At 40.1% G+C, this 25,661-nt stretch overlaps 1 protein-coding gene across 1 annotated transcript in view; it reads right to left on the bottom strand.

The window, feature by feature from the left end:
- Positions 1-3,940: 3,940 nt before the first annotated feature.
- The window catches only part of HACD2 (3-hydroxyacyl-CoA dehydratase 2), an 88,964-nt gene continuing 67,243 nt past the window's right edge, over positions 3,941-25,661 (bottom strand). Inside the window, exons 5-7 of the mRNA XM_043873789.1 lie at positions 11,129-11,250; positions 9,133-9,311; positions 3,941-4,356 (exon numbers count right to left, since the gene is read on the bottom strand). Of these exons, the coding sequence (XP_043729724.1) occupies positions 4,274-4,356; positions 9,133-9,311; positions 11,129-11,250 (384 nt within the window). The 3' untranslated portion in view covers positions 3,941-4,273. The remainder of the gene's footprint in view (positions 4,357-9,132; positions 9,312-11,128; positions 11,251-25,661) is intronic.

Raw genomic sequence — 25,661 nt, 5'->3', positions numbered from 1 at the left:
TGTGTGTGTAACAGTGGGTCTCAATTATACCAATGGTAATTCCTAAGGCTGGAGCTTATGTTAACACAGTACAAATAATTGCCATAAAATATGACAATGACAAATTACAAAGACCTGGCTGGTTTCCCATTGCCACTCTAAGATGGAAAGTTTGTATTTTCTGGATAGCCTCTACTATTAACTTTACCATCTGTTCCTCAGTTTCAGCTGAAATAATTTTCTTTTCATAAATGTGCCTATCTCCAAAGTAGATTAACTCTATATGAGGAGAGAGGTTGTTCTAACCATTGTGCTGGTAACTTCTAACAGTGACCAGACAGCATTCATAAAAAATATGCTCCTCTTTAGAACATTTTCCCACAGTCCTGGATAAGGGTGATACCTCTAGGACCTGGGAGACTCAGGTGGGCTCATGCCCCTGCTGGAGGCACCCTGAGACCATCTAGAGAAATAACTAGAAAGGGATTGGCACATGGACACATTACCACTTTTGAGGTGAGGAAATCTGGGGTCTAGAACTAGCGGGTTGGAAGCGGCCAAGCTGAGTATCCTCTGTCTCTCTCCCCGCTTGTTATGTGTGTAAAGCAGTTTCTAGGATTGCTCTGTACTTGGAGGTGTTTTTAGGAGGAGGTAGTGGACCGCTTGACCAAGTACTTGGTTTTATAAGGTGAACATTGCTGGGCAACAGTATTTCCTCTCTCAACTTGTATTAGAAAAATATTAAAACTCACACACATTATACACTGTAAGACAAGGGCCCTCCATCTTTTACTGGTTGATTTTTATTTCTCCTGGTCACCTATATGATGAATCTGTCTCGTCCTTCTGCAGCCAGACTGGAGGCTGGCGAGGTAAGCTTGAAGACTGACTGCTAGGAAGAATGATTTTTTTGAAATCTCTTAATATAATTTGTCTACTTTTCCTTTAAATGTAGAACCATTATGAAGAGCAGAAGTAGATTTAAAAACTTTAAGAAAGAGCTGGAATCTATGATGGAACTGAAACTCCCACAATCCTAAAATACCATTTTCAGGCCAACTCATTGTGAAAAATCACCAGATTTACTGGTCAGATATCAAATCCAGGCAGAGCATACACCAGTTTATTTTGAAATGCAACACAGATCAGTATTTTATGAATACAACTTATTACTACATTATCAGGTAAAAACAGCTTCCAAATGCATGCATAGAAAGTTAAGCAGTCTTTGAACGCCTTATTTTTAAATATACAAAAAATACATTTAAATTATATAATTTTAGTGAATCAAAGACTTATAAAATTAGTTTTGGTTTTCACAACATAGAAAAAATATAAAAATGACTTTATATATGGTTGTATAATTTTTTACCCGAATTTCAAAGCAGCGGTATGTACCAATTTTGTCTTACAATGCTTTATCCGAAACTCAGAATTGAAACTAATTTACAGGTTGTACCACATCAATGCCAACCTTTTATTATAAATGAATAACCAAAAACACAAGTGGAAGTGAGGGCATAATCTCTTCACATGCCTCAAAGCTACACCTTCTAAGCCCTTCCTGTCGGAAGTTTGCTCCAGAGGAACGTTTCCATCAGGTGGATGTGCTTTAATTCCATGACTAACTCTCCACAGAGCCTTTGAAAACAGTCAGTACGTGTTAAATGAATGACCCCAACCTTAGCAAACAGAACACAGCAAGATGCAGATTAGCAGCTTGTGTCAATACAGCACTACTGCGTATCTCAAAGAATTCTCTGTCAGAAGGTGGTCCCCGAAGAGGGGGATCTGAAACACCCAATCAGGTACGGGTTGGGGGGGGGGACAGATGATGCCTTTGACTCTGCCTGGAAATGAAAGTGGTTAAGTCTGACAAAATACCCACCAAAACACCACCTTCCTCATTCACACCTTACAAGAAGACGTGATATCCAGTGGGGTTAGATGTTCTCAGTTCATGAACGACCACCACCACTTCCAAAAAGAAATGAATTCACATTAGAGATAAAGAAACCAGCTACTGAGAGAGGTGACTGAAGGACACGGTGCATGCCTTACTTATCTGCAATGAGCATTTTAAATGTTGATGGACAAAAATACACACTGGGGTTGAGACCCTTTTTGAGAAGGGAGTTGTTTGCTGCGTTCTTATTGTCAAAGTTCAATTTGATGCATGACCACTATTTGTGACAGATTGTTTTTCAGAAATAGTGACAAATTATAATAGAGAGGCCCGAATAAAACTCCCAATCCAGCAATCCTGGAAAACTTGCATTTCTCATCCCATCTTCTATAACTATTTCAAACACAAATGAAAAAAAATCTTACTCAAGTAATAAGGCTAATATAACCCAAATTGATTCTATTTTAAGGCAGAAAAACATTTTGGAAAAATAAAAAGAGAAAAAAGCATGAAAAATAATCTTTCCACATATTTTATCAAAAAGAGTAGATTCTAATCTCACCACACCCAAGTCAAGAGTGCTGCCTTTAAGCATAATTTTAATGATCAATTCAAAAATAATGTATTATACATCTGCTTGCATTAAATTTCAGGCTGCATATTTTTTCTCATTTTTCATCTTAAGTTTCAAGCTTCTATTAAAGTAAGCATTTAAAAGTTTTCCATTATGACATCCTTCTAATATTGGCAATTATACTTTAGTTGATAACCAGTCAGTAAACTAGTAAGCTAGACTTTTAAATGGAGAAGGCAATGGCAACCCACTCCAGTACTCTTGCCTAGAAAACCCCATGGACGGAGGAGCCTCGTAGGCTGCAGTCCATGGGGTCGCTAGGAGTCGGACACGACCTGAGTGACTTCACTTTCCCTTTTCACTTTCATGCATTGGAGAAGGAAATGGCAACCCACTCCAGTATTCTTGCCTGGAGAATCCCAGGGACGGCAGAGCCTGGTGGGCTGCTGTCTGTGGGGTTGCACAGAGACCAACACGACTGAAATGACCTGGCAGCAGACTTTTAAAAGATCAACCAATTAAAACAAAAAAGGGAAAATGTTTCCGTAAAGAACACTGTATATTTAAAATCTAATGCATGTCTAAACTTGGGCTTTACATTTTCATCCAACTCTTTCTTGAAAAGTCTTAAATGCACAGTTTAGCAATTATAGTATGTAGACACGACGTTAATTAGACAATGTCCATATGTCCAAAGTATTTCTTGGCTGCTCCAAAATGCGGGGACGATACTACTTTTAGTTCATGACTGCCCAACTGGAACATTTCACTGCCTCTGGACTTACAACTTGGTGGAAATTACATAGCACCATAATAAGGAAAAGTACACAAACAGAAGAGCAGAATAAAAATGTGAAAATAAAATAATAAGGGTACATAAACCCATTCCTGACTGTTTTTCCAAACTCCATTTCTAGAGTAACACCTTTCATGTGCTTTCAAGAACAGATTCTCTACTTCTATGCACTAGACTGGCTTCAGGTCCCTAAGCAAGAAAAGCTCCTGACAAACTCCTTACTCTGGGTATTCTGAGAATGGTACTGTGAAAGATACCTGTCATTGTCTAACTACTGAGCTTTCCCTTTCTCAAAACTGTCCAGTTTTGTTAAAATAGGATTGAGGTTGAGCCCCAGTTAAGGTAGCTTCTCTACAATATACACATACTTATTAAATTCAAGCACATTTCATAGTGGCAAGCAGTAATGACTCAATTGAAAACGAACAAAAGGGTTCTAGTTGTTTTCTGATTATAGGCACTACCCCAAAGTTTCACAGACATGTACATTGTATAATTCATTCACTAGATACGAGGGGAAGGTCCCAGCCATAACTTCAGAGCATTCCAGAAAACAAATGGCTTCCAGCATGCAGTCAAGCACTTTGAGAGGGAATGCGAAACACACTGCAGACTGAAACGTAACTGCTCCAAGTTGGGCATTCAGTGGGCACAACTTCATGACTCAGACTGTAACGCTCAAGTATTTAGTGTTACAGATCTTTTATTTATCAGACATGTGAAGGAAACAGGAGGATATAAAATGCCAGATCCCTTCCCAGCGCCATCATAAATAGTGGGAACTTCTGGTTGAAAGAGCATGCTGAAATGGACCGGCCAGGATGTTTTATGTAACAGCTTTTGTTTTTTAGAAAATCCCAGGCCCACATGACACTGGATTTTGGTTTATTTATTTATTTTTTTAGTATTTAAAAATAGTTCTTACTTATTCTCTATGAAACGTATTGGGAACTGAAAAAGTCTGCAGCATTTTTTGTCATTGGAAAGTTTGTTTCTGGGGGTGTGCAGGAAGACGGAACTATTCAAATTTCTTGTGTTCTTCAGTATGAGAAAGGATCTTTCTTCTCTGGTGTATCATGTGGAAGTATAACTGGGGAAAAACTGCAAAGAAGAGAAAGAACTGGTTAAGGAGATGATTTAAAACCACATGTTCTATGTAAAGCACATGGACTTGAGGTCCTCTCTGCCTCCGACCACCTTCTCTCCCAGCAACCAAGGATGGTAACAAGACGGGCTTGGAGAAAAAAGAAAAACACAAAGAAACTCACTTTCCTGCTTTAGCCGATGGGGAAGGGTAATGTGGATTAGAATGTCAGATACTACTGTCACTAGCATTACCAATCAAGATGCCACAGAGCTGCCAAATAATACTCTTTACACAAGCTCATGCTATCTTCACATTTATTCTCTGATTTCCCAACAACTAGGGGATGAATTCTAGTGCTGGGGTTATTCCTGTTCACAGAGGAGGAATGGAAGCCTCAGAGAGGGTGGGCATTTGCCTGTGGTCTCACAGCAAACCACTGACGGTCAGGACCAGGCTCCGTGCTCCTGACCCTCAGTCTCGCCCTCTCTGTCCCCCTGCTCTGTCACCCAGGAGGATGTCCCAAAGGTACTTTCAGAGAAATGCTGTTCTTTGGGAAGACCGAGGAATGGTGTTTGATCTGAACACCACTAAGCCACGCTTGGATATGAAAAGCAGGCCCTTACGCACTAGAGATTCTGTTCTTGGTCATTTCATAAGTTACTTTAAAAAGGACTGGCTCTCAAAAAAAAAAAAAAAAGGACTGACTCTCGATTGAACAGGGTGGTACTGCCTCTCCAGGGATAGATGGAAGTGCGGGTGGAGTGGGGAGGTTACTGGCATTCAGTGGAAGGGGCCAGTAATGCCAAAATCCACACGGTGCCAGTCCTCTGTGACTAAGAACTGCCCCACCCCAAACGCCTACAGTGTCTCTGCTGGGAGATGGCAGCTTAACCTAGCTGACCTTCACAAGGTTACTGTAAACTGGGGGTTCAAAAACCACATAAAATATTCCAGTGAGTTGGTCTTGGACGTACACCATCCATCTTCCCTTCTCAATAGCTCCAATCTCTATATTTTAGACAGTAACCTGTGTTTGGGGGGAGGTGATTTCTACTACTGCCAACTCTTCTCTGACAGTTTCTTTCCTTCCAAATGGGTTCCAAGTTGGCCAAATGTCAAATGATCCTCCCAAAGTACCAAGACATCAGTGGGTGTGTGCACACAGATTTGATAAACTGCAGAGGAGGCTCCGGCGCTGAACAGCGCTGCCATCCACTCCACTCACTATTTGCAGGCAGGAAGTTATTCACAGCAAAGACCCAGCTTGTGCATAAAATTCAACAGGGAGAGAACTATTTTGGTATGAACGCCAGAAAATTTGACAAGCTCTATAATCTAAAAACTGGAAGTAAGGATATAATTAAACCATAAGGAATGCTAATTGTAATCATTTAAAAATGTGAGGCTAGTCACATTTCTATAGATATGCTTTAGTAAAGGGAAACTTTGCGGCAAAGAACACTAAGGACTTTTCCACTGGCTGCACTTGTGATTACGTCACTCATACAAAGTGTGGCTATGGACCATCGGGTCTGACAGGACAACAATCCAAAAGTCATTCAATAGGCCGTTAGTGGCAACAAGATGGCTAAATATACCTTCATCCTCATGCAAGGGCCTGCCAGCTACTGAGGCTCCTGGGTCAGAACTGGGGAGCAGATATGGCCCTTTCATTTCGTTACATTTTTCCAGAGGTTGCTCAGTGCCCGAGAGAAAGAAATGTGTAGGGGAGATGGGGAAAATGGGAGTACTTGTGTTAGAGATTCTCTGCTCCTCTGGCAGTGACTCCCCGGTGACCAGAACTTGGGGGACACTGTCTCCATCTCAATTACTCACCAACTACAGTGACTGAAATAATTCCAGATGCATGGCTGCCTGCTTTTAACTACACTGAAAATCTCAACCTGACAACAGGCTGTTCAGAATTCTAGCCTCTGCTCTTAATAGTTCAGGACATGTAGGATGGAGATGGTGGCTGTGCATGTGTCTGTCTTGGTGTGCAGGAGGGTGGGTGGGTGTCACTGGGCACACCTTCCTGTAAGGAGAAGGGCGCTCTTAAGACTTGAAGGCAGAGGGCAGCTGGAAATCCTCTGCTTGGGGCAAGTTCCTTCTGTTTCTCTAAAAATCAGAGGTGTGGTTATGGTTACTGACAATGCGGACAGTGCCCTGCTTCTTGGTGACCCTGCCCTCCATCACTGTTTCTCATTTCTCTCTGCCTTTTTTAAACCCCCAGCCCTGCAGCTAACTTTCACCAACTTGCAAAAGGGGGAGGTCAGGTAACGTTAACAGATACTGTCCATACTCATACTGCAGCTGCAGCAGAGGAGAGGAACACCCCAAAGGGAATCCAAAGCACCCTGATCTGAGAAAACTCCCAGGGCTGCAGCTCACAGGCCATGCACAGCACGGGCTGCATGTGTGATAATGCATCTGGTCAGGACAATAATGAAGAGATGCTGCTTCCTGTAAGATATGTACATCATCCACTTCCCATGAGAGGGGATTGAAAGAAACCTAAGTTGTGGAAGGGAATCCAAATTTGGTAAAGAAGGCTGCATGGCAACAGCAACCTCTCCTGACTCTGCATTTTCTTCTTATAAATACAAAGTTGTGGAAAGTTGGAGACATGCAGTTGGCTGGAATGAACTGTACAAACTGGTCTCAGTATGAACAACGTAAACTACTGAAAACATGCAGGGCCACTGGCTCAGGCCAGAAGCAGAGTGTGCGCCAGCAGACGTGAGTGATCTGCAGCAGGAGACAGGGTCTGTGCTGCCATCGTGAGCCTGGGTGGGGAGTGAGGGATTTGAAGGGAACCTTTTAATCTCTGTCCTTGAAATGAATCCTTTTTTTTTTTTTTTACAAGAGTTAAGCTACCTTAGAAATGAGAGTATGGACTTTAACCAAGCCAAGTTCTCTCATTAAAAAGAGGCTGAGAATGGTAGAAGGGGCAAGGACTGAAGTACAGAAAGCAGACGCTGGCTGAGAGTAAAGAGTTTCCCTACTCTCTGTAAGACAGCTGACCCTCGGGTCTGTGCTCTCTTCTCTTCTAAGGCCAGGAAGGAAAATCCCACACAACTGGGTTTGTGTTCCTTCAGGAATCCTGTCATCCTGTGCTTGACCAGGCCCCTTCTCTACTGAGAGGTCAGCAGGCAGAGGCAAAAGGTTGGCGCTGGTTGGCCCCCATAGCACAAAAAGAGACTAGGAGGTGCAGAGTGACTTGAGTTGCCTGGAGAACTGTTCCTAGAATACAGTCCCACCTGCATCAGACTGGAAACCTTGCAGCTACTCTGAGGTAGAGGCCCCAGGTTTCCATTAATGGGGCAGCACTTTGTTACTGGTTTGATTTCATGATAGTCTCCTGGCCCCATTCCCAGTTATCCAACACAGCATTTATCTCCATTTACAGACTTATGCTGAATTTAAATAAATTTTGTGGTGCTCGTCAGGATAATACTGGTTAGCCTGGGTGTGGCAAAACTACAGTTAGGAATTGTTGCCCTAGAGACTGGAAGTGAAACTCTAGGGGGACAAAATCGGAAAGGTGAAAGCTCTAAGTTAATTCTTACTACTTAAATTTTTACACTCTTCCATATTTATCTTTTGTTTGAAAATCAACTACCTTTTACATTTGGAGAGAGATGGCCTTTAGCCACGCTGGTTCCAGCAACAGAGAGGAGGACTTGATTGCTACTAAAGGGTGTAAAAGGAATCATAAAGCAGAAGTGCATCCAAGAACTTCTCCAAGATAAATGTTCACAAGAAACTGGGATGTCGTTTTTTTCCTCAAAATGTATGAAATGCAATTTTCCACAAGGGGACACAGCTTGTCACCTGTGATTGTTAGGATGATTCATTCAGTTAATGGTGTGGGCTGAAGAAAAATCCAACCTTCCAGTCTGAATTTAACCTGAGGTTCAGGGGAGAATATAGCATCTTACAGCCTAAAATAAGATTCAGAGTCATAATGCCAATGGAAGTAGCTAAGGGAGAAGAAGCATTCAGTTTACATGGCCTTGGGTAAAACATGACTCTTGGATATGTGGAAATCAATTATAGGATAGAAACTGAACATCAAAAATTGAGAAAAGGAGTAAACAACTCTTCATCCTCAGCAAACACGACTCACTTCAGAGAAGCCTCAAACATGGCCTTTTCTCTCTGTTAATGTGCTGGGAGGCAGATTTGAGTATCTATATATTTAAACTTTCAGGAGGACTATTAAAATAATCGGAAACCATCCTGAACAGAATGCTATGTCCTGTTCGGATGGCTTTAAGTGTTTATTTCCATAAAAGAAAATAAGAAATAAAGAAAAAATTAATCTATTAATCTAGTTTTTATTTTATTTGTTTCTAGTCAACTACCAATTCCTTAAAAGTGAAGTAATGTCTATTTTGATATAGCAAAAGTGTAAAGCTCTCTCTACAGTGTTTTTCAAATACCATAACAAGCAGCTTTTAAGAGACAGAAAAAGTCAAGGTAAGGTCTCTAATGGCTTTTTTTTTTGCTTTCCACTCAGTACTTTCCTCCAATAGACAGTTAACCTATCCTGGCATTCACTGTTTCAAACACACACACTAAGGACTGCACTTTAGCAGCTGAGAGGAATTCATCTTTATTCAGTTACTACCAGAGAAAATTCTTTCTGACAGTCAGCTTCAATGAAAACCAAAGCGTCCCCGATAAATTAGATTTATGGTATAAAAACAACCAAAGGCATTTAACTCTAGCTATTGTTGAGCCGATTTTTAAAACATAAATAAATATATGCATAAATATCTACTTACTTGGAATGTAAGAGATCATTATCAGAATTAGGAATGCATAATAATCAAAGGAGAAATTGTATTTGTTAGGTAAACTGATGGAATACAGGCCAGCCTGTCTGACAAAGGGCAAAGCGGCATATATTGTGAGCAATTCTCCCGACACTCCCATTGGGTACAGCACAATGAAGAGTGTGTACCTAAAACAAAACAAAATATTCATTACTAAGGTTTGAAGCCAGCTTCAGTAGAAAGATGCACCCTCCCACCCCTACAACCAATCAGTACTGGTCTTGTAGAAAGCTATTGTTTATACACTTTACTGTTTACCCACTGCTTAAAATTCAGGTTTTACAAGCCAGTTTTTGAAAAGGGCCAAAGCAGGTATGTTTCTGAATGTTCTAAAATAAAATGTATTTGGTCAGCCTCAAAATCTGGCCTGACTAAATAAACAACTCTTTAAAACAACCCCCTAAAATAACTGAGATGATGTCAAATACTGGTAAAGTAGGGGCATGGAGTCATGATTCATACTGAAGGGTCCTGCCTCATAGGTGGGTGTGGGTTTTGGGGGGAAGGTATTGAAACATGGTGTCTAAGAATCCCTACAATGCACACCAATTCTGATCTGTGGACTGAAAAAAGCAGCATATCCAATGTGTGTATACTGCTAAGTTTTCAAAAGCCTGTACATGCTACTGTGAAAAATAAAATACATGCTAAGTTTAAAAAATATTAAAAATTTTATGATAGCCTTGGTCATGATGTAATTTTCCAGTCCCCCTCCCCCGCCAAAAAACCCAATTACTATCACATGGGTGACTCTACACAATTTTCTTCACTTTAAAAAGGAATTTCTCATGTTTTAAAAAGAATTTTGGAGAGGCTCACCCTATGGAACTAACTGGAAGCCATTCTGAGGTGTAAGTATTGCTAAACAAATCATCAGCTCATGTTTAAAAAGCCTTTGGCTGTTTGTGGCTGACAGTAAATACTGGGCTCTAAACCTCTGCATACAGGAAATATGCTGATGAAAGAAAGATATATTCTCCACTGTCACCTTCAGCCATTCTCAGGAGGAGGGTGGAAAAGCACGACTCTTCCAAGGGCCACAGAAGACAGCGGACAAAGGAATCTTTCTCTAATACTAAAACCAGAGTTTGATCAATAAATTTGCCCTATAACTAGGATAGATGGCTTTCTATTTTTCTATTAGCTTTGCTGCCCAACTTGGTTAGAAACTGCTATACTTTTCCCATTCTCCTCCTTTCCTAATACAAATGTTTACGGGGGGGCGGGGGAGAAAAGAAAAAGAAGTTCACATGCTTTGGAAGCATTTGGTTTACGTCTCTGTTTAATCATTAAACTCATAAATTGTATAGGAACCACCGTTTTCATTTTATGAAATGAGGCACTTTGGCCCGAAGGACAATTTTGATCCTTTGGCTTTGTCACTCATTCCTGTAGTCTTTTCTAACTCAGAAAGTTGCTCACAACTGTGTCACAGGTTAGTTCAGATAATCAGATGAATGATCAGAAATTCACCAAATTCATAACAAATACTACTGCTAAAAATAATCAAAGCAAACTAAACTGATAATATGCTAAAAGTGCCCTGTAACATATGTTATTAATTAAAGAGTAATTTAAGAATTACTGTGTTGGAAAAATTGAGACAGGAATTGGACTTGGTCCCAAAAAACCACCATAATGGCAGAAGCTCATCAGTAAAGTTTTCTGTGGACAAAAAAGGGATGCTATATCAAATCTCTATTGAATAATTTAACTGAGAGAATTGATCCCAAATAAATCACTTAAGTAGAGATAAAAAATTTAAAAATGTTTTTATAAATCACAGTTACATAGTCACTTGTCCTGATGAAATCCACAGAGCAGAATTTTATCCAACCCCTATCTCACACAAATTTTAGAAATAAAAAATAGTATTTAGGCAATAGAGAAAAAGTACAGTGATAGAACACTTCAAAAGTTAGCCTTCGTTCCTGTACTTCTTTACCTGGCCCATTTGATGAGGTAAGGCAGATGGTTTAATAGACTGAATGTATAAAAGGAGTAACGGATAATTTCTGTGATTGTCCAGGCAATAACAAACAGGAGGACACTGTCTTCACTCTGGACCTGTAGGAAAAGGAAGACAAAGGAAAAAGCAAACACATAAAACATTTTACCAAAGAAGCACTCACAGTGTGGAGAGCTGAGTCCTTTCCCCCTTGCTGAGTTGGTGGGGCTGAAGTCAACAACACAGCTCCTGGTCTGTAGCCTCAGGGCCCACAGCATGGCGCAGAAAGAGTTTGCCACATGAAGAATACAGACATGTCTATGACAACAACTGCAGAGCCAAGGGACGAGGGGCAAGTGAGAAGAGACTTGGCTTGCCAACGAGTAAGAGAGACAGGGAGGGGGAATTACATGAGCTGGAGCCCACAGGGAGAAACAAATACGATGAGTGAGTTTCTGCGTGTTTGCTTACTGACATGATGTGGAGAATGTGAACCGGTGTTGTGGGAGCCAAGAATGCTTAGGCAATACAGTAGAAAGGTGAACTGGTGAAAAGCTTGGGTTCCATTTATAAGAAATTTAATTTGATTTCCATGACAACTTAGAATCCAACGAAATTTCAGAGAAGGGCAACATAATGATAAAAACACAACTGAGGATGAAGCTAATTCCCTGGGCAGGATGAATTCATGTGGGGGAGGCTGGAGATCGTCTGTGAGGCAAGCCCATTTATTCTCTCCCACTGGTGACTTCTGATCCCAGATGAGCCTGGTTTAACTCAAGGATCACAGAGGCTTCCATGCTGATCACAGGAGGTGGCAAAAGCCAGAAGAACTTTGGGATTCTCAGCCTCCTCTGAAGTTGTTTTCATGCTGAAAAACCAATATGCTTCTAATAAGGCTCCTTAGTCAGTCAGTTCAGCAGCTTAGCTGTGTCTGACTCTTTGCGACCCCATGGACTGCAGCATGCCGGGCTTCCCTGTCCATCACCAACTCCCAGAGCTTACTCAAACTCATGGCCATCAAGTCGGTGATGCCATCCAACCATCTCATCCTCTGTTGTCCCCTTCTCCTCAAGCCTTCAATCTTTCCTAGTATCAGGGTCTTTTTCAATGAGTCAGTTCTTCAGATCAGGTGGCCAAAGTACTGGAGTTTCAGCTTCAGCATCAGTCCCTCCAATGAATATTCAGGACTCATTTCCTTTAGGATTGACTGGTTTGATCTCTTTGCAGTCCAAGGACTCTTAAGAGTCTTCTCCAGCACCAATTCAAAAGCATCAGTTCTTCAGTTCTCAGCTTTCTTTATAGTCCAACTCTCACATCCACACATGACTACTGGAAAAACCATAGCTTTGACTAGATGGACCTTTGTCAGCAAAGTAATGTCTCTGTCTAGGTTGGTCATAGCTTTTCTTCCAAGGAGCGTCTTTTAATTTCATGGCTGCAGTCACCATCTGCATTGATTTTGGAGCCCCCCAAAATAAAGTCTCTCACTGACTTCTTAGGTATTTTCATTTTAGGGGATGTTCTCACGATATGCCTCAGACTGCAAATCTTGCATGAAAATTTATTACTGTGGTATTAACTTTCAGCACACCCAGCGTTCCCACTCCAGCTAAGTTTATGATGATCCTTCATGCTTGAAAACCAATAGTAAGAATAAGAAACAACCTTGCACCTCAATTCACTTATATTTTCTTACATCCAAAAAGGGCAGTTAGAGTTGTATGTAAATAAGAAATTCCACCAAGCAAACCAAACAAATATCATTTACAATGTAAGACATTAAATGTCTTACTCCTAACATCTAATATAACAAAGGTATGGCATTCTAACCTTAACTTTTGCTTCTCTGCATTTGGAATGTTATTGAGCACTTATATTCTTCCTCAGAAAGTGAACATGGAGCGATCTGCCTACACAATGAAATAAGCAGTCATTTACATACCTATTAACTAAATTGCTCTGACAAAGAACTTTATAAATCCACAGTTACTCTTCTCTAAAAATAATAAGAATTTTATACTGTCAAGAGTGAGAATACTTCTGTTTTCCTGGTGCTCTTATATTAGCCAAAGTAAAGCAAAAGCTAAACTCCTTTAAAGCTTTCATGTTTGATTTTTCAGTCTGTCCGCAAATCCTTGCTTAAAACCCATCTATACCAAAATATAATTTCAAAGCACACTTTGCTTTTTTTTAATATACTTTGTAATCCTCATCTTAAGGAGATATATTTTTACAGCTATGGGTTGAAAGCCTTCCTCAAAGATCTTTGGGTTATAATAGAGGTTCTTCTCTAATATTTTGCATTGTAATAGTCTTGAAAGCAGGAAGCGTGTTTTATTCATTTTTTGATTCCCAAAAGCACTTTGAGCTTTTCACAAGTAGGAGCTCAGTAGATATTTGTGGAGCAAAACAATTCAATCCTAATCAGCTGCCTGCACTTTGATACCTGATACTAGTTTCTGTGTAGTCTTGGAGGCTTTCAAATAGGGAAAAGCAGACAAGCAGGCCCCCCCAGCCTTCTGCTCTGATCCAGTCTAGAAGGTATTTGATTCACACACACCCTCAGTTAGACCAAAAGGACTGCAACAAACTCAGACTCAGGAGGAATGTGAAAACAGTCTGTTTCCAGAATCCAGCTAAAGAATCCAGTGAAGACCATGTCATAATTTTAAAAAGCCTAAGGATAGGGAAAATGACCATTTTGTACAAATGATATCTTCAGATCTACAGGAAGTACAACATGTTATTAGGAAGGGGCTCGTGTAAAGTCAGAGATCAAGCTTATCAATTTGCAGATAACTATCCAGTAACACAAAATAGGGGTAGAATGGAATGAGTTAAAATGAGTTAATGAGTAAAAATGACCAATGAGCAGTTTGGGCTAGGTTGACCAAAAATGTTTTAAAGCCATGTTTCAAAGCTGCATGCCCACACTCATGGCACAAATGAGGGCGTGGGCATGGGGCAACCACGTCATCCAGGAAATTTTCCTTTGCTTGGGGTAGTGAGCTGTGTATTGGACCCTCCACACTGCATACGGCAGATTTCAGCCCCCTGCTCTACAGTGAGAGAGGAGGCATGGGGAGTGGGTGGCTTGTGTAAATTAGCCAAGGGAGTTTACACAGAAATTCAAGCTTGAGAAACAAATGGGCACAAGAGAAAAACCTTTATACACAAACAGCATCATATGTCGGACTTCAAAACTCGGGGAGTATCAGTACATGAAAAGCTGTCATTTTTATTACATTCAAAGAAAAACAGATGGTGCCACACAAGAAAATCTCTATGAAGAAACTCTATTCTTCTTAGCCTTTTGGAACCTACCACTCACCACTCTGGTTATTTCAAAAAGAAATCCCCTGATCAAGCCTTCTGGTAAGGCTTCTCTCTTCTTGATATCCCTTTCATTTGTGAAGAGAAGAGATTTTGGTAAACTCTAGGGGATGAAGACTAGAGTCTGTTCTTGGCAGAACTGTGAAGAGTATGTTTATCTTTCTCCTCTGGATGCCATAAAAAAACACCATAGTCTGGGTGGCTCAAACAGCAGAAAAGTGTTTTCTCACAGTTTTACAAGTCGAAGAGCAGGGTGCCACCATGTTGCTTCCTTGTGAGGACCCTTTTCCTTGTTCATTCCAGGTACCTCAATTAAATGGAATGATATTATGTTTCCTTCTGCATCTGGCTTATTTCACTGAGTGTAATGTTTTCAAAGTTCATCCCTGTTGAAGCATCTATCAGAATTTCCGTCCTTTTAAAGGCTGAATGTTATATTGTATGTAAATACCACATTTTGTTTAATGATTCAATTACTGATGGACATTTGCATTGCTTCCACCTTCTGGCTGCTGCTATGAACATGAGTGTACACATATCTATTTGAGCACCTGTTTTTTCAATTCTGTTGGGTATGCCTAGAAGCAGAATTGTTAGATCATATAATACTATGTTTAGCTTTTTGAAGAACTGCCGAACTGTTTTCCACACTGGCTACATCATTTTACATTCCTACCAACAGTGCAAAAAGGTTCCAATTTCTTCAGGTGTTTACCACCATTTTGCTATTTTCCTTTTTTTTCCTGACAGTAACCATCCTAATGAGTACAACGTGGCATCTCACTGTAGTTTTGATATGCATTTTTTCATGTGCTTATCAGTCATCTGTGTATCTTCTTTTGAGAAATGTCTTTTGCCCATTTTTAACTTTGGGGGAAATAATCTTTTTAATAATTATGATGACAATAGCAGTAAAAATAATTATACATAATAGTATAATTGAATAATAGTATAACTCAATTCATACTATATGCCAAGCACTTTTGAACATATATTACCTCTTTGAACCCCCATTTTACAGATGGGAAAAGTGAGGTTTACAGATGTTGAACCTGGCCTGTGCCCCCAAGCTCTGAACAGTTCTGACTTGTCTTCCCGGGGTTCAGACACACACACACAACCCTGCTGCTATGGGGAGAATATCCCTCTTGCAGTTGAGGATGAGGAGGTGAGGGAGAGACACAGGTGGCAGGCTGAAGACATGGCTAGTGTGGCTGGAAAATCAGCTACATGTTGTAAATAAGTAAACTGAGTAAATAAAACAATACAGTTCAAAAAATGGACTTCTTGCCATTGGAACAGGTATTTACAAACATGGAAGGGAGAACTCTAGAAAGAATACCATGGTGTTGGATTGTAATTGGAGGAACTGGTACAAGCCCATGATTTTATAACACAGATTTATATACTTATATACATATATAAACTATACATTGAATATATATTTACACACATTTATACACAATGATATACTGTTAGATGTACATGTGTATGAGTATACATATATGTATATGTTGTTGCTGTTAAGTTGCTATGTTGTACTCAACTCTGACCCCGTGGACTGTAGCACATCAGGCTCCTCTGTCCTCCACTATCTCCTGGAGTTTGCTCAAATTCATGCCCATTGAGTTGGTGATTATATCTAATCATCTCATCCTCTGTCTTCTCCTTTTGCCTTTCATCTTTCCCAGCATCAGGGTCTTTTCCAATGAGCTGGCCTCTTCACATCATGTGGTCAAAGTTTTGGAGCTTCAGCATCAGTCCTTCCAGTGAATTTCCAGGGTTGATTTCCTTTAAGATTGACTGGCTTGATCTCCTTGCAGTCCAAGGGACTCTCAAGAGTCTTCTCCACCACCACAGTGTGAAAGCATTAATTCTTCAGTGCTCAGCCTTCTTTATGGCCCAGCTCTCACATCTGTACATGACTACTGGAAAAACCATAGCTTTGACTATACAGACCTTTGTCCACAAAATGAGATCTCTGCTTTTTAACACTATTCTAGATTTGTCATAGCTTTTCTTCCAAGGAGTAAGCGTCTTTTAATTTCATGTCTGCAGTCACTGTCCTCTGACTTTGGAGCCCAAGAAAATAATATGTATCACTGCTTCCATTTTCTCCTTCTATTTGCCATGCAGTGATGGGACCTTAGTTTTTTTTAACGTTGAGTTTCAACCCAGGTTTTTCACTCTCCTCTTTTACCCTCATCAAGAGGCTCTTTAGTTCCTTTTTACTTTCTGCCATTAGAGTGATATCATCTGCATATTTAAGGTTGCTGATATTTCTCCTGGCAATCTTGATTTCAGCTTGTGATTCATTCAGCCTGGTATTTCGCATGATGTACTCTGCATATAAGTTGAACAAACAGGGTGACAATATGCAGCCTTGACATATTCCTTTCCCAATTTTGAACCAGTCAGTCATTCCATGTTCCATTTAAGTTTCTGTTGCTTCTTGATCCATATATAGGTTTCTCAGGAGACAGGTAAGGTGGTCTGGTATTCCATTCTCTTAAAAATTTTTCCATAGTTTGCTGTGATCCACAGAGTCAAAGGCTTTAGCATAGTCAATGAAGCAGATGTTTTTCTGGAATTTCCTTGCTTTCTCCATGATCCAGTTAATGTTGGCAACTTGACCTCTGGTTCTGCTGCCTCTTGGAAACCCAGCTTGTACATTTGGAAGTTCTCAATTCACATATTGCTAAAGCCTAGCTTGAAGGATTTTGAGCATAACCTTAGCATGTGACATGAGTGCAATTGTGTGGCAGTGTGAACATTCTTTGGCATTGCCCTTTTTTGGGATTGGAATGAAAACTGACTGTTCCCAGTCCTGTGGCCACTGCTGAGTTTTCCAAGTTTGCTGACATATTGAGTATAGCACTTTAACAGCATCATCTTTTAGGATCTGAAATAGCTCAGCTGGAATTCCATCATGTCCACTAGCTTTGTTCATAGTAATGCTTCCTAAGGCCTACTTGACTTCACACTCCAGGAAGTGCAGCTCTAGGTGAGTGACCATACCTTCGTGGTTGTCTGGGTCATTAAGACCTTTTTTGTATAGTTCTTCTGTGTATTCTTGCCACCTCTTCTGTTTCTATTAGGTCCTTACCATTTCTGTCCTTTATTGTGCCAATTCTCACATGAAGTGTTTCCTTGATCTCTCCAATTTTCTTGAAGAGATCTCTGATGTTTCCCATTCTATTGTTTTCCTCTATTTCCTGTACTCCAAGGCCAAACTTGCCATCCACAAAGGGAAAAAAAGGACACTGTTTAGACTGTTGGTGAATTCTGAGTGAAGTCTGGGGGTAGGACGGTATATGTTATCAGTTTTGGCTTCCATATTGGGGGGTTGTATGCAGGTGATGTAGAAGAGTGTCTGAAACATGCACTTGAGTATTTAGGTGGGACAGGACATCATGTACAGCTTGCTCTCAAGGTTCAGGAAAAAAACGATATGCAAATACAGAGGAATAGATGATGGAACAAATGTAGTAAAATGTCAATAGTTGGAGAATCTGAATGAAGGAAATATGAGAGTCTTTTGTACTGTTCTAATTTAAACTTTCTGTAAACCTGAAATGACTTCCAAATAAATTATTTTAAAATATCACCTGAGTATTAAGCAACCACTTTGGGGACATAGTTAGAAGCAAACAATATCACCTGGTTTCTATAAATTGCCTTTGATATGAAGAATCTAAATCTGCTGGAAGAGGCGGGCTACATAACCATAAAGAAGATGTAAGAACATTTATAACAAAAACTATCAATAAAAGCACACTTGAGATGGAACAACAGATTTAATGCTGAGGCTAAACGAGCATCCGAATTACTACTGTCTTATACTGTAAGTACCCCGAGGGCAGGTCTAAAAACTCCCTTTGAAAAAGGGGTTAGCTTACTTAAAAGGCAAAATGAGATTTTCAATAAATGCTTTAGATTAGGATAATAATGATGATTAAGATAATGATAACTCCCATTAGCAGGGCTAATTATCCCTTAAGTGTGGTAAAAGTAATTATGTATAAATCTTCACCAGCTAACTGTGAAACTATTTTAATAAGTATAAAGAATTCATTCCTATGTGAACAGTCAATTATATCTCTGTTTTAAAAGTCAATTATATCTCTGCTTCAGGACACAGAGAAGAATTCAATACAGTTATACAAAAAATTGTCACTGAAAGTTTGGGAAAAGATAAGGTTATATTATAGCTAATATGTAACTAACATTTACTGAGCACCTACTAAGTGCCAGGCACTGTTCTAAATGCTTTATATGTATCACCGGATTGTACCTCCAGGACCACCCAATGAGGAGGAACAAGTGGGCCTGGGAGACTGGAACAGCTCCTCAGGAGCTGGACCAGGCTGGTATAGCCCTCAGCAGGGCAGCTGGAGTGTGACACGTGCTGCCAGCAGCCTGTCTTTCCTGCCGTGTCAGTTACCCCACTCTAAGGCGCTGCTTGACCCTGCTCCCGAGCAAGCCCTGTGAAGGGAGCACCTGTGATTTCTCTTTTCCACGCATCCTAGTGCTGAGACGATACCAGAGCAGAGAAGGTATTGAATAAGTATTTGCTGACCTGTCTGCAGCCTGGCCTGCATGTTCTCTGCCTTGGGTGAGGAGGGCTGGGCCCCTGGGAGAGTGAGGTCACAGAGCTACTGCCTTGAGGGTGACGTCAGCAGAAGGTTTGGGCTGGGGCACAGGACAGTTCTGACGACAATCCTGGTCCTTTCCATAACTTTATTAAGTTTTTTTGAACAACAATGTAACTCATCTAGTTATCTACTTAAAAGGAATGTCCTCCTTGATAAGAAATTGAAATGTAATAAATACTGACGTGTGGTGGTTAAAAAAAAAGATGTCTGGGTAAGTGTTGGTCTTTTCACATGGCAACTGTCTGTATAAACTACCCATGATTTAACATTTACGGGGGAGGGGATAAGGCAGAGGGTGAGATGCATGGAGAAAGTAACGTGGAAATTACAACACTGTATGTAAAATAGACAGCCATGGGAATTTGCTGTGTGATTCAGAACTCAGATAGGAGCTCTAGGACAACCTGGGAGGGTGGGGTGGGGAGGGAGACCCCGGAGGGAGGGGACAGGAGTGTACCTATGGCTCATTCTTGTTGATGTACGACAGAAAACCACAAAATTCTGTAAAGCAACTATCCTTCAATTAAAAAATAAAATAAAAACCTATGATAGGATACACAGTAAACAAACCAGAAAACAATACTCCTTTTATATGGAAAAATGTGAGCTATATTAATATACTTCCCTTTTAAAGGAGAGAAAAATATGCAACTACATAGATTTTTCTTAACCTACAATGACAAGGGGGACTGATTAAAAAAACTATTTCACAGTAACTGAGAACTACTCTTTAATATGGATGATGGCCTAGTTAAATGTTTTGGCTTACCGAAACAAGTCTTGGTCATGAAATTAACTTTTCTGAACATGCAATGAGAAAACTGTATAAGCATGCAGTAAATAGGCAATGCACGATCAATTCTGCATTTATGACAAAATCAGACATGCAGGTCTGAATGCTAAAATGTTCCCATTAGTCCAACTTTAATGCTACTATCTGCTCAGCCCACTTCCCGGGAAATATGAAGAAAGAATGGCAATTTCCTACAACTAGCCTCTTCTCAATCACTGCAACTCTGGAAGCAAATGGACCTCCAGGCTTCCAGGCTGCACGTTCTTATCCTTTCCCAGCTTCAACATCCTCATACGGAAACTGAGGCAACATATTTGCCTTTGCATGGGTTCACGTGAGGTTAGAAAAACCTATCAAGAGCTTAGTAAAGTGCTAGCCATTCATAAATAGCAGTTATTATTTTTATTCCATGAAAGGAAAATTCAATTCAACAAATATTTATTAAGTTTCTACTATCTATGCTAGTCACTGCTGGGATCCAGTACAGGCTGGTGGCTGCCTCTTAGGCTTAATTACTAAAATAGTATTTTGCTTTGTCATTGTGTTTTCTGTTAAGTGTTAAAGCATTAGCCTGGACCAAATCTGGGATGTTTAAGGATCTCACCAGCTGCTAGCCTTTCCCAATGTTCTTCCTAAGTTCAGTTTGATTCTCTCAATTCCAAATAGTTTTCATGCAACTATTACCTTCAACCAAACTCAAGTATAAGGACTGCATCAGAAAACAGTCATTAATTAGTTCCACCTTGATCATACATATCCAATACAGCCTAAGTATTCTATGAAGCAATAGTCCTTTAACTATTGCCAAGACAGCCTGAGATCAATATGCCCAGCAGTAGGTTACTGTGGTCTCATGGGGAGAACTGGGGCAGTCACCCCACAGTCTGCCCCCAGACCTCTAAATGCATCATCCCAGTGTACCTACCCAACACTCTAGAGGGGACAGGATAGATCACTGTCAGAAGTGTAACTGACATGGTCAAAAGAACATGAAATGAGCAATATACACTGTGAAATATCATGGTTCTTTTGTTCTATGATGGTTTAATAATTGCAAAAATGTAAGACAAAATAAAAACGAAGGCTTTGAGTATCATCTCTTGACATATAAATATTAAAACAATGGCCCAAAAAAAGGCCCATAATCCTGGATCACAAATATTTTGAGTTTGTACAGTGCTTTAGAAAATATTTGAGCCAGTTTTTTAAGTTGAGAGATTTCACATTAAAAAATCTGTATTTCTGCTTTTTTCTTAAAAAAAAAAAAAAGGTGACTGCATAACACTAGATCAATTTGCCAATTACTAGCTGAGGTGAGCACCACCTTTGTTCTGAGATGATGTAGACATTCCAATTATCATATTCTTCTTGAAATTTCTTTTAACACCCACCTGGGAGACAGACATCTGATACCAGTTGATAAGCTCTGCTACTGATGGCAAGATGCTACATAAATGTTAACATGACTATTTGAAAAACTCTAAAATTAAAAAACAGTATTTAGTATATAAAAACTTGGTTAATTTGATTAGTGTTTACACTTGAGGCTCTCAACATATACTGCTTTGAAACACTGACCTCAATGAAAGAGTCCTTAAACTTGTCTTAACAAGACAGCACCAATGCAGAAGGCAAAAGAGAGGCACAATTATCAGGTTTTCAGTTATCCTGGTAATACTTTTATCAGAGCAAAATATAGTAAAGGGGAGAAGATACCAAAACTCATCCTGTTAAAAACAAATGTTTATGGCGGCAATTTAAAGGAAAGATAAGTTAAAAATCTTTAATGCATCAAGCCTAATAATTAGTCTCCTCCCTCCCTTTCAAATGCAGGCATACCCTCAGCATGCTTCCACACACATCCACATGTGGATATCAAGTCACGTCTTACAAATTCCCGAAGTGCACCAGGGTTTCACTTCAGACTTGAAAGGGCTCCATTCTCTGGAAAATGCAGACGACTTAGTAATATGCTTAATTTTATCTGTGATGCATCACGGCTTTTAACGAGAGCTTCCTGACTATACAGGACTTCTTGACATGGGTAGGTAAAAAAGGTTATTGAATCCTCCTCCTGGAAGCCATGGAAATACACTTCATATGTACTTCATGGAAGCAAGGGAATGGGGATATCTTCAGGTTCCCCTGTTGTCTTCAAGGTTCCCACCAAGACCAGTTACCTGCTGCATTCACTGTGCAAGTCAACTGCCAGGAGACTGAATGCACTGGTATTCTTGTCAATTTATGTATTTTTAAATGATCTGATATTTCATATTCATGCTGAAAATATACTGAAAAAGCAACAGTATACAAAGGACCGCTTTGGCAAAGGAGCAGATAATTTGAGATAGTTCTTCCTCCTACATATTAAAAGTTTTCAAATGAATATTAATCAATGCTTTAAAAATTCCACTTATTGTACCGTGGAGCACACCTGTTTAAAAGCAGTTTATTGCTAATAATTTTTAACTTTCCTTGACTCTGCTGACATATTTTAGCAATGCTCACGAAGCATGCCAATCATCTTTTACAGTGTGAGGTGAGAACCTCTGAGCTCATGGGGATAATAACATTGACTATATTTCTAAGGTATCCTTGAAGTCAAATAGGAGAGACAAGGTCTATGAAACGGTTTTCAGCAAAGCCAAACGTGGGACATGGTATCATGGTCACTCCACTGCGAAGGCCAAACTCCAGGTCTCTGAAAGGTGGAGTCTGTATGGCCTCCTGCCTCACCAGTTAATGAACTGCTATCTTTGCAACAGATGAGAATACCACACAATTTCCCACACCTGCAATCAGGATTTTTAAAAGTTTAATTTAGAGTACTAAAAGAATTCCTGGATTTAAAGAACACAGCATACCAAGTATGTCATATAAATTTCCTGTGGCTACATGTTTTTTTCTTTTAAATCATACAATCTTGCACATGAGATAAAATATATGAAAACCTAATTGACTGAAATAAAGAGAATGGTAAATACTGCGTTGGCCAGAAAGTTTGAGTTTTTCCATAAGATGTTACAGAAAAACTCGAATGAACTTTCTGGCCAACCCAATAATATTACACTGAATAACTACAGCTACACTGTCCAATGCAGTAACCTCCAGTCACATGTGGCTATTTAAAATTAAATTACATTAAAATTCAGTTCTTTAGTCACTCAGAGGTTATTTCAAGGGTTCAATATGTGCACACATACAACTAGGAGCTACTATGTTGAACAGCATAGGCACAGAACATTTTTTGCACTGCTAAAAATTCCTATGGACAGTCCCAAAATAGAAGAAATATTCAAAAGAAAAATGTTCGTAACCAACATGCTTCTATCACTATACAGGACCAAAAAATTACCCTTTTTGGCTTGAAATAAACATCTAAATTCACTTTACTCTCAAATCATGGATGAAAACTGGTTTTAGTGTCAGAATTCACTTACTGTAACTCTCCACTGACAGTACAACTTGACAGCATAGCTCAAATAACAGGCTTACTTCCCTGAGTCATTCTTCAACTTAAGCTGAACGTATAACCAGAGCTGAAACCACTGAGGCTCTCATGGTAAATCTCACTGTAAATACATCTCAGTTGTTTCTTTGGGAAACCAGTACTTGACATGCAAGGGAACATGTTTTTTTTTTCTTTTTTCACTCATTCCTTTTTCATGACAGCTTACCGTGCCAAGAGTCAAACATCTTTGTGAATCTCAGGACTTCACATATCCAGATTTGGCTCTAAAAAGGTTTCCAACTGTTTGTAAGTAGCAGCAATTACATGTTAAGATACTACCCAATAGTGTGAAAACGTCTTATGCCTGAAGAGAATGAATTCCAACAACAAGCTTCTTTGTTAGAACTTCATTATCAAAAACAGGAGCAAAGTAGGAGACACCACTGACACCTCCAGAACATCAGTCAAATGGGGGTAGAAGGGTTTTAACATAATATTTAAAAAGACTAACTGAATCTTGGGGACACCAGAAATCTGGAAGTTCTGGGGCAGAAGGAAAGGAAGAGGACAACACTGCTCAGCCTGAAGGGCTCGGGCATGTGCGGGGCAGTCTGGACTAGGCAGGCAGGCAGGTCTGGCTTTGGGTCCCAGAAGAACCTCCTAACAGTGGGACACTTTCCTTTGGAGCTGACAGGTCAGGTCAGGCCCTAGCCCTTCCTGCCCTGCCCTGTGACACCCTCCCAAATGAAGATAACTGTGCTGTCTTCCAGGGAGTTTGTCTGATGTAACTGCTCCCCCTCATGCCAGAATTGAGAAATGGGAACGAAGGATGCCAGAGATAGCCCTTAGGGTAAGAGAGCAAAAGAAAGTCCTGTGTGAAACTTCAAGTGTGAGGGTGTTTGTAGGGCAGGGTCACCAACGGAGAAGGGTGAAGAGAAGGAGTGGCCAGAAGAGAAAAAGATTAACATTAAACACAAATGAAACTGATTTCCTGATTTTGTTGAGCCTGGAACCTAGTCAATTCTTAACTGACAAATGGGGCTATGTTCTTGTAGGGTGTAGTGGTAATACTGGCTTGCATGGTTTAAAATGTTTTATTTTAAACAAAACTGACTTAATAATCAAAGGAAAAAGTATAATACATTTTGAACAAAGGAGTTCCACTGGAGTTTTCCAAGGGAAAGAACAAAAGAACTAAGGCAATGGGAGAAAGATGCAACATGAGATGTCAGAAGTGAACTGACACGGAACCCAAAAGGATCTAAATATTTTTCAATATTTTGAAATAAAATTTTTATACACAGTTCAAGAAAATGTTGGAAAGGGACAGAAAAACACTCAGAGAAAAATAGACAACCTGATTTTGCTCAAATCACCTAAGCTAAATATACACAATGTTAGAGTGAACCATCTAGCCATGAGAAAAGTAACACTTTCTTTATGTGTCCATTATTAACAGATGCAGAAGTGGCATTAAATTACTGCTACATCTGTCTCGGAGTTGTCTAAAGTCTGACAGTGTCTGATTAACAATCAAATGATGAAGTTTTTCTACCTTTAGGAGAAGCGCTAATTTTAAAAGTGAAGGTGATGCACATCCACCTACAGAAATATTTAAAATAGAAAGTCAGGGAATAGAGAGAGCAGGGTGGAGAACTTTAGACACTCAGCACTCAGGGGGCCAAAAGATACTGAATGTATCACAATGCCTTTCCTTGGCAGAGCTGGAACATCACTGGAAAAAGGTCCCCAAGAGGAAGACAGTGGCATGGCACAATGTGCCCTAGAGACACAGCCTCTCAGCTCCTCATCTGAACAATGGGCATGAGCAGGTGCCCTGCCTCCCCCGCTGAAAGGCCATGTTCATAGATGGCCACTGGGGTCATTGAGGAGCATGTGCAGCAACAGGAAATGTGCTGACAAGGGAGGTAACCCCAGGAGGTGGCAAAGAGCAAGAGTGCACTGCGAACCCGGCCGGAGTACCCAGCAGAGAAAGAACACCTACAACCAACACAACACAGCAGCAACAGAAGTCAGGGTATCACTGTACCTAGTCTTTTAGCTTCCAGAGTGAAAAAGAAGAGGACAAGATGAAGACAAAGAAAATTGTGCTACATCTCCGAAGGAAGCAGCATTCCTTCTGAAGTGAAACTACTTTATACGTTAGGGTTTCAGAAGCTGCTCAGCAAAAAACCTGCAAGCCAGAGACCCTGATATGCCTTGTTTTCATATAGTCCTCTCACTTAACCTTTATTAAAAACTCTGTGACATGAGCAGGGCAGATACTAGTATTAC

The sequence above is a fragment of the Cervus elaphus genome, chromosome 19, assembly GCF_910594005.1.
Source record: "Cervus elaphus chromosome 19, mCerEla1.1, whole genome shotgun sequence".
NCBI lineage: Eukaryota > Metazoa > Chordata > Mammalia > Artiodactyla > Cervidae > Cervus > Cervus elaphus.
This window is presented reverse-complemented; position numbering and strand designations above follow the sequence as displayed.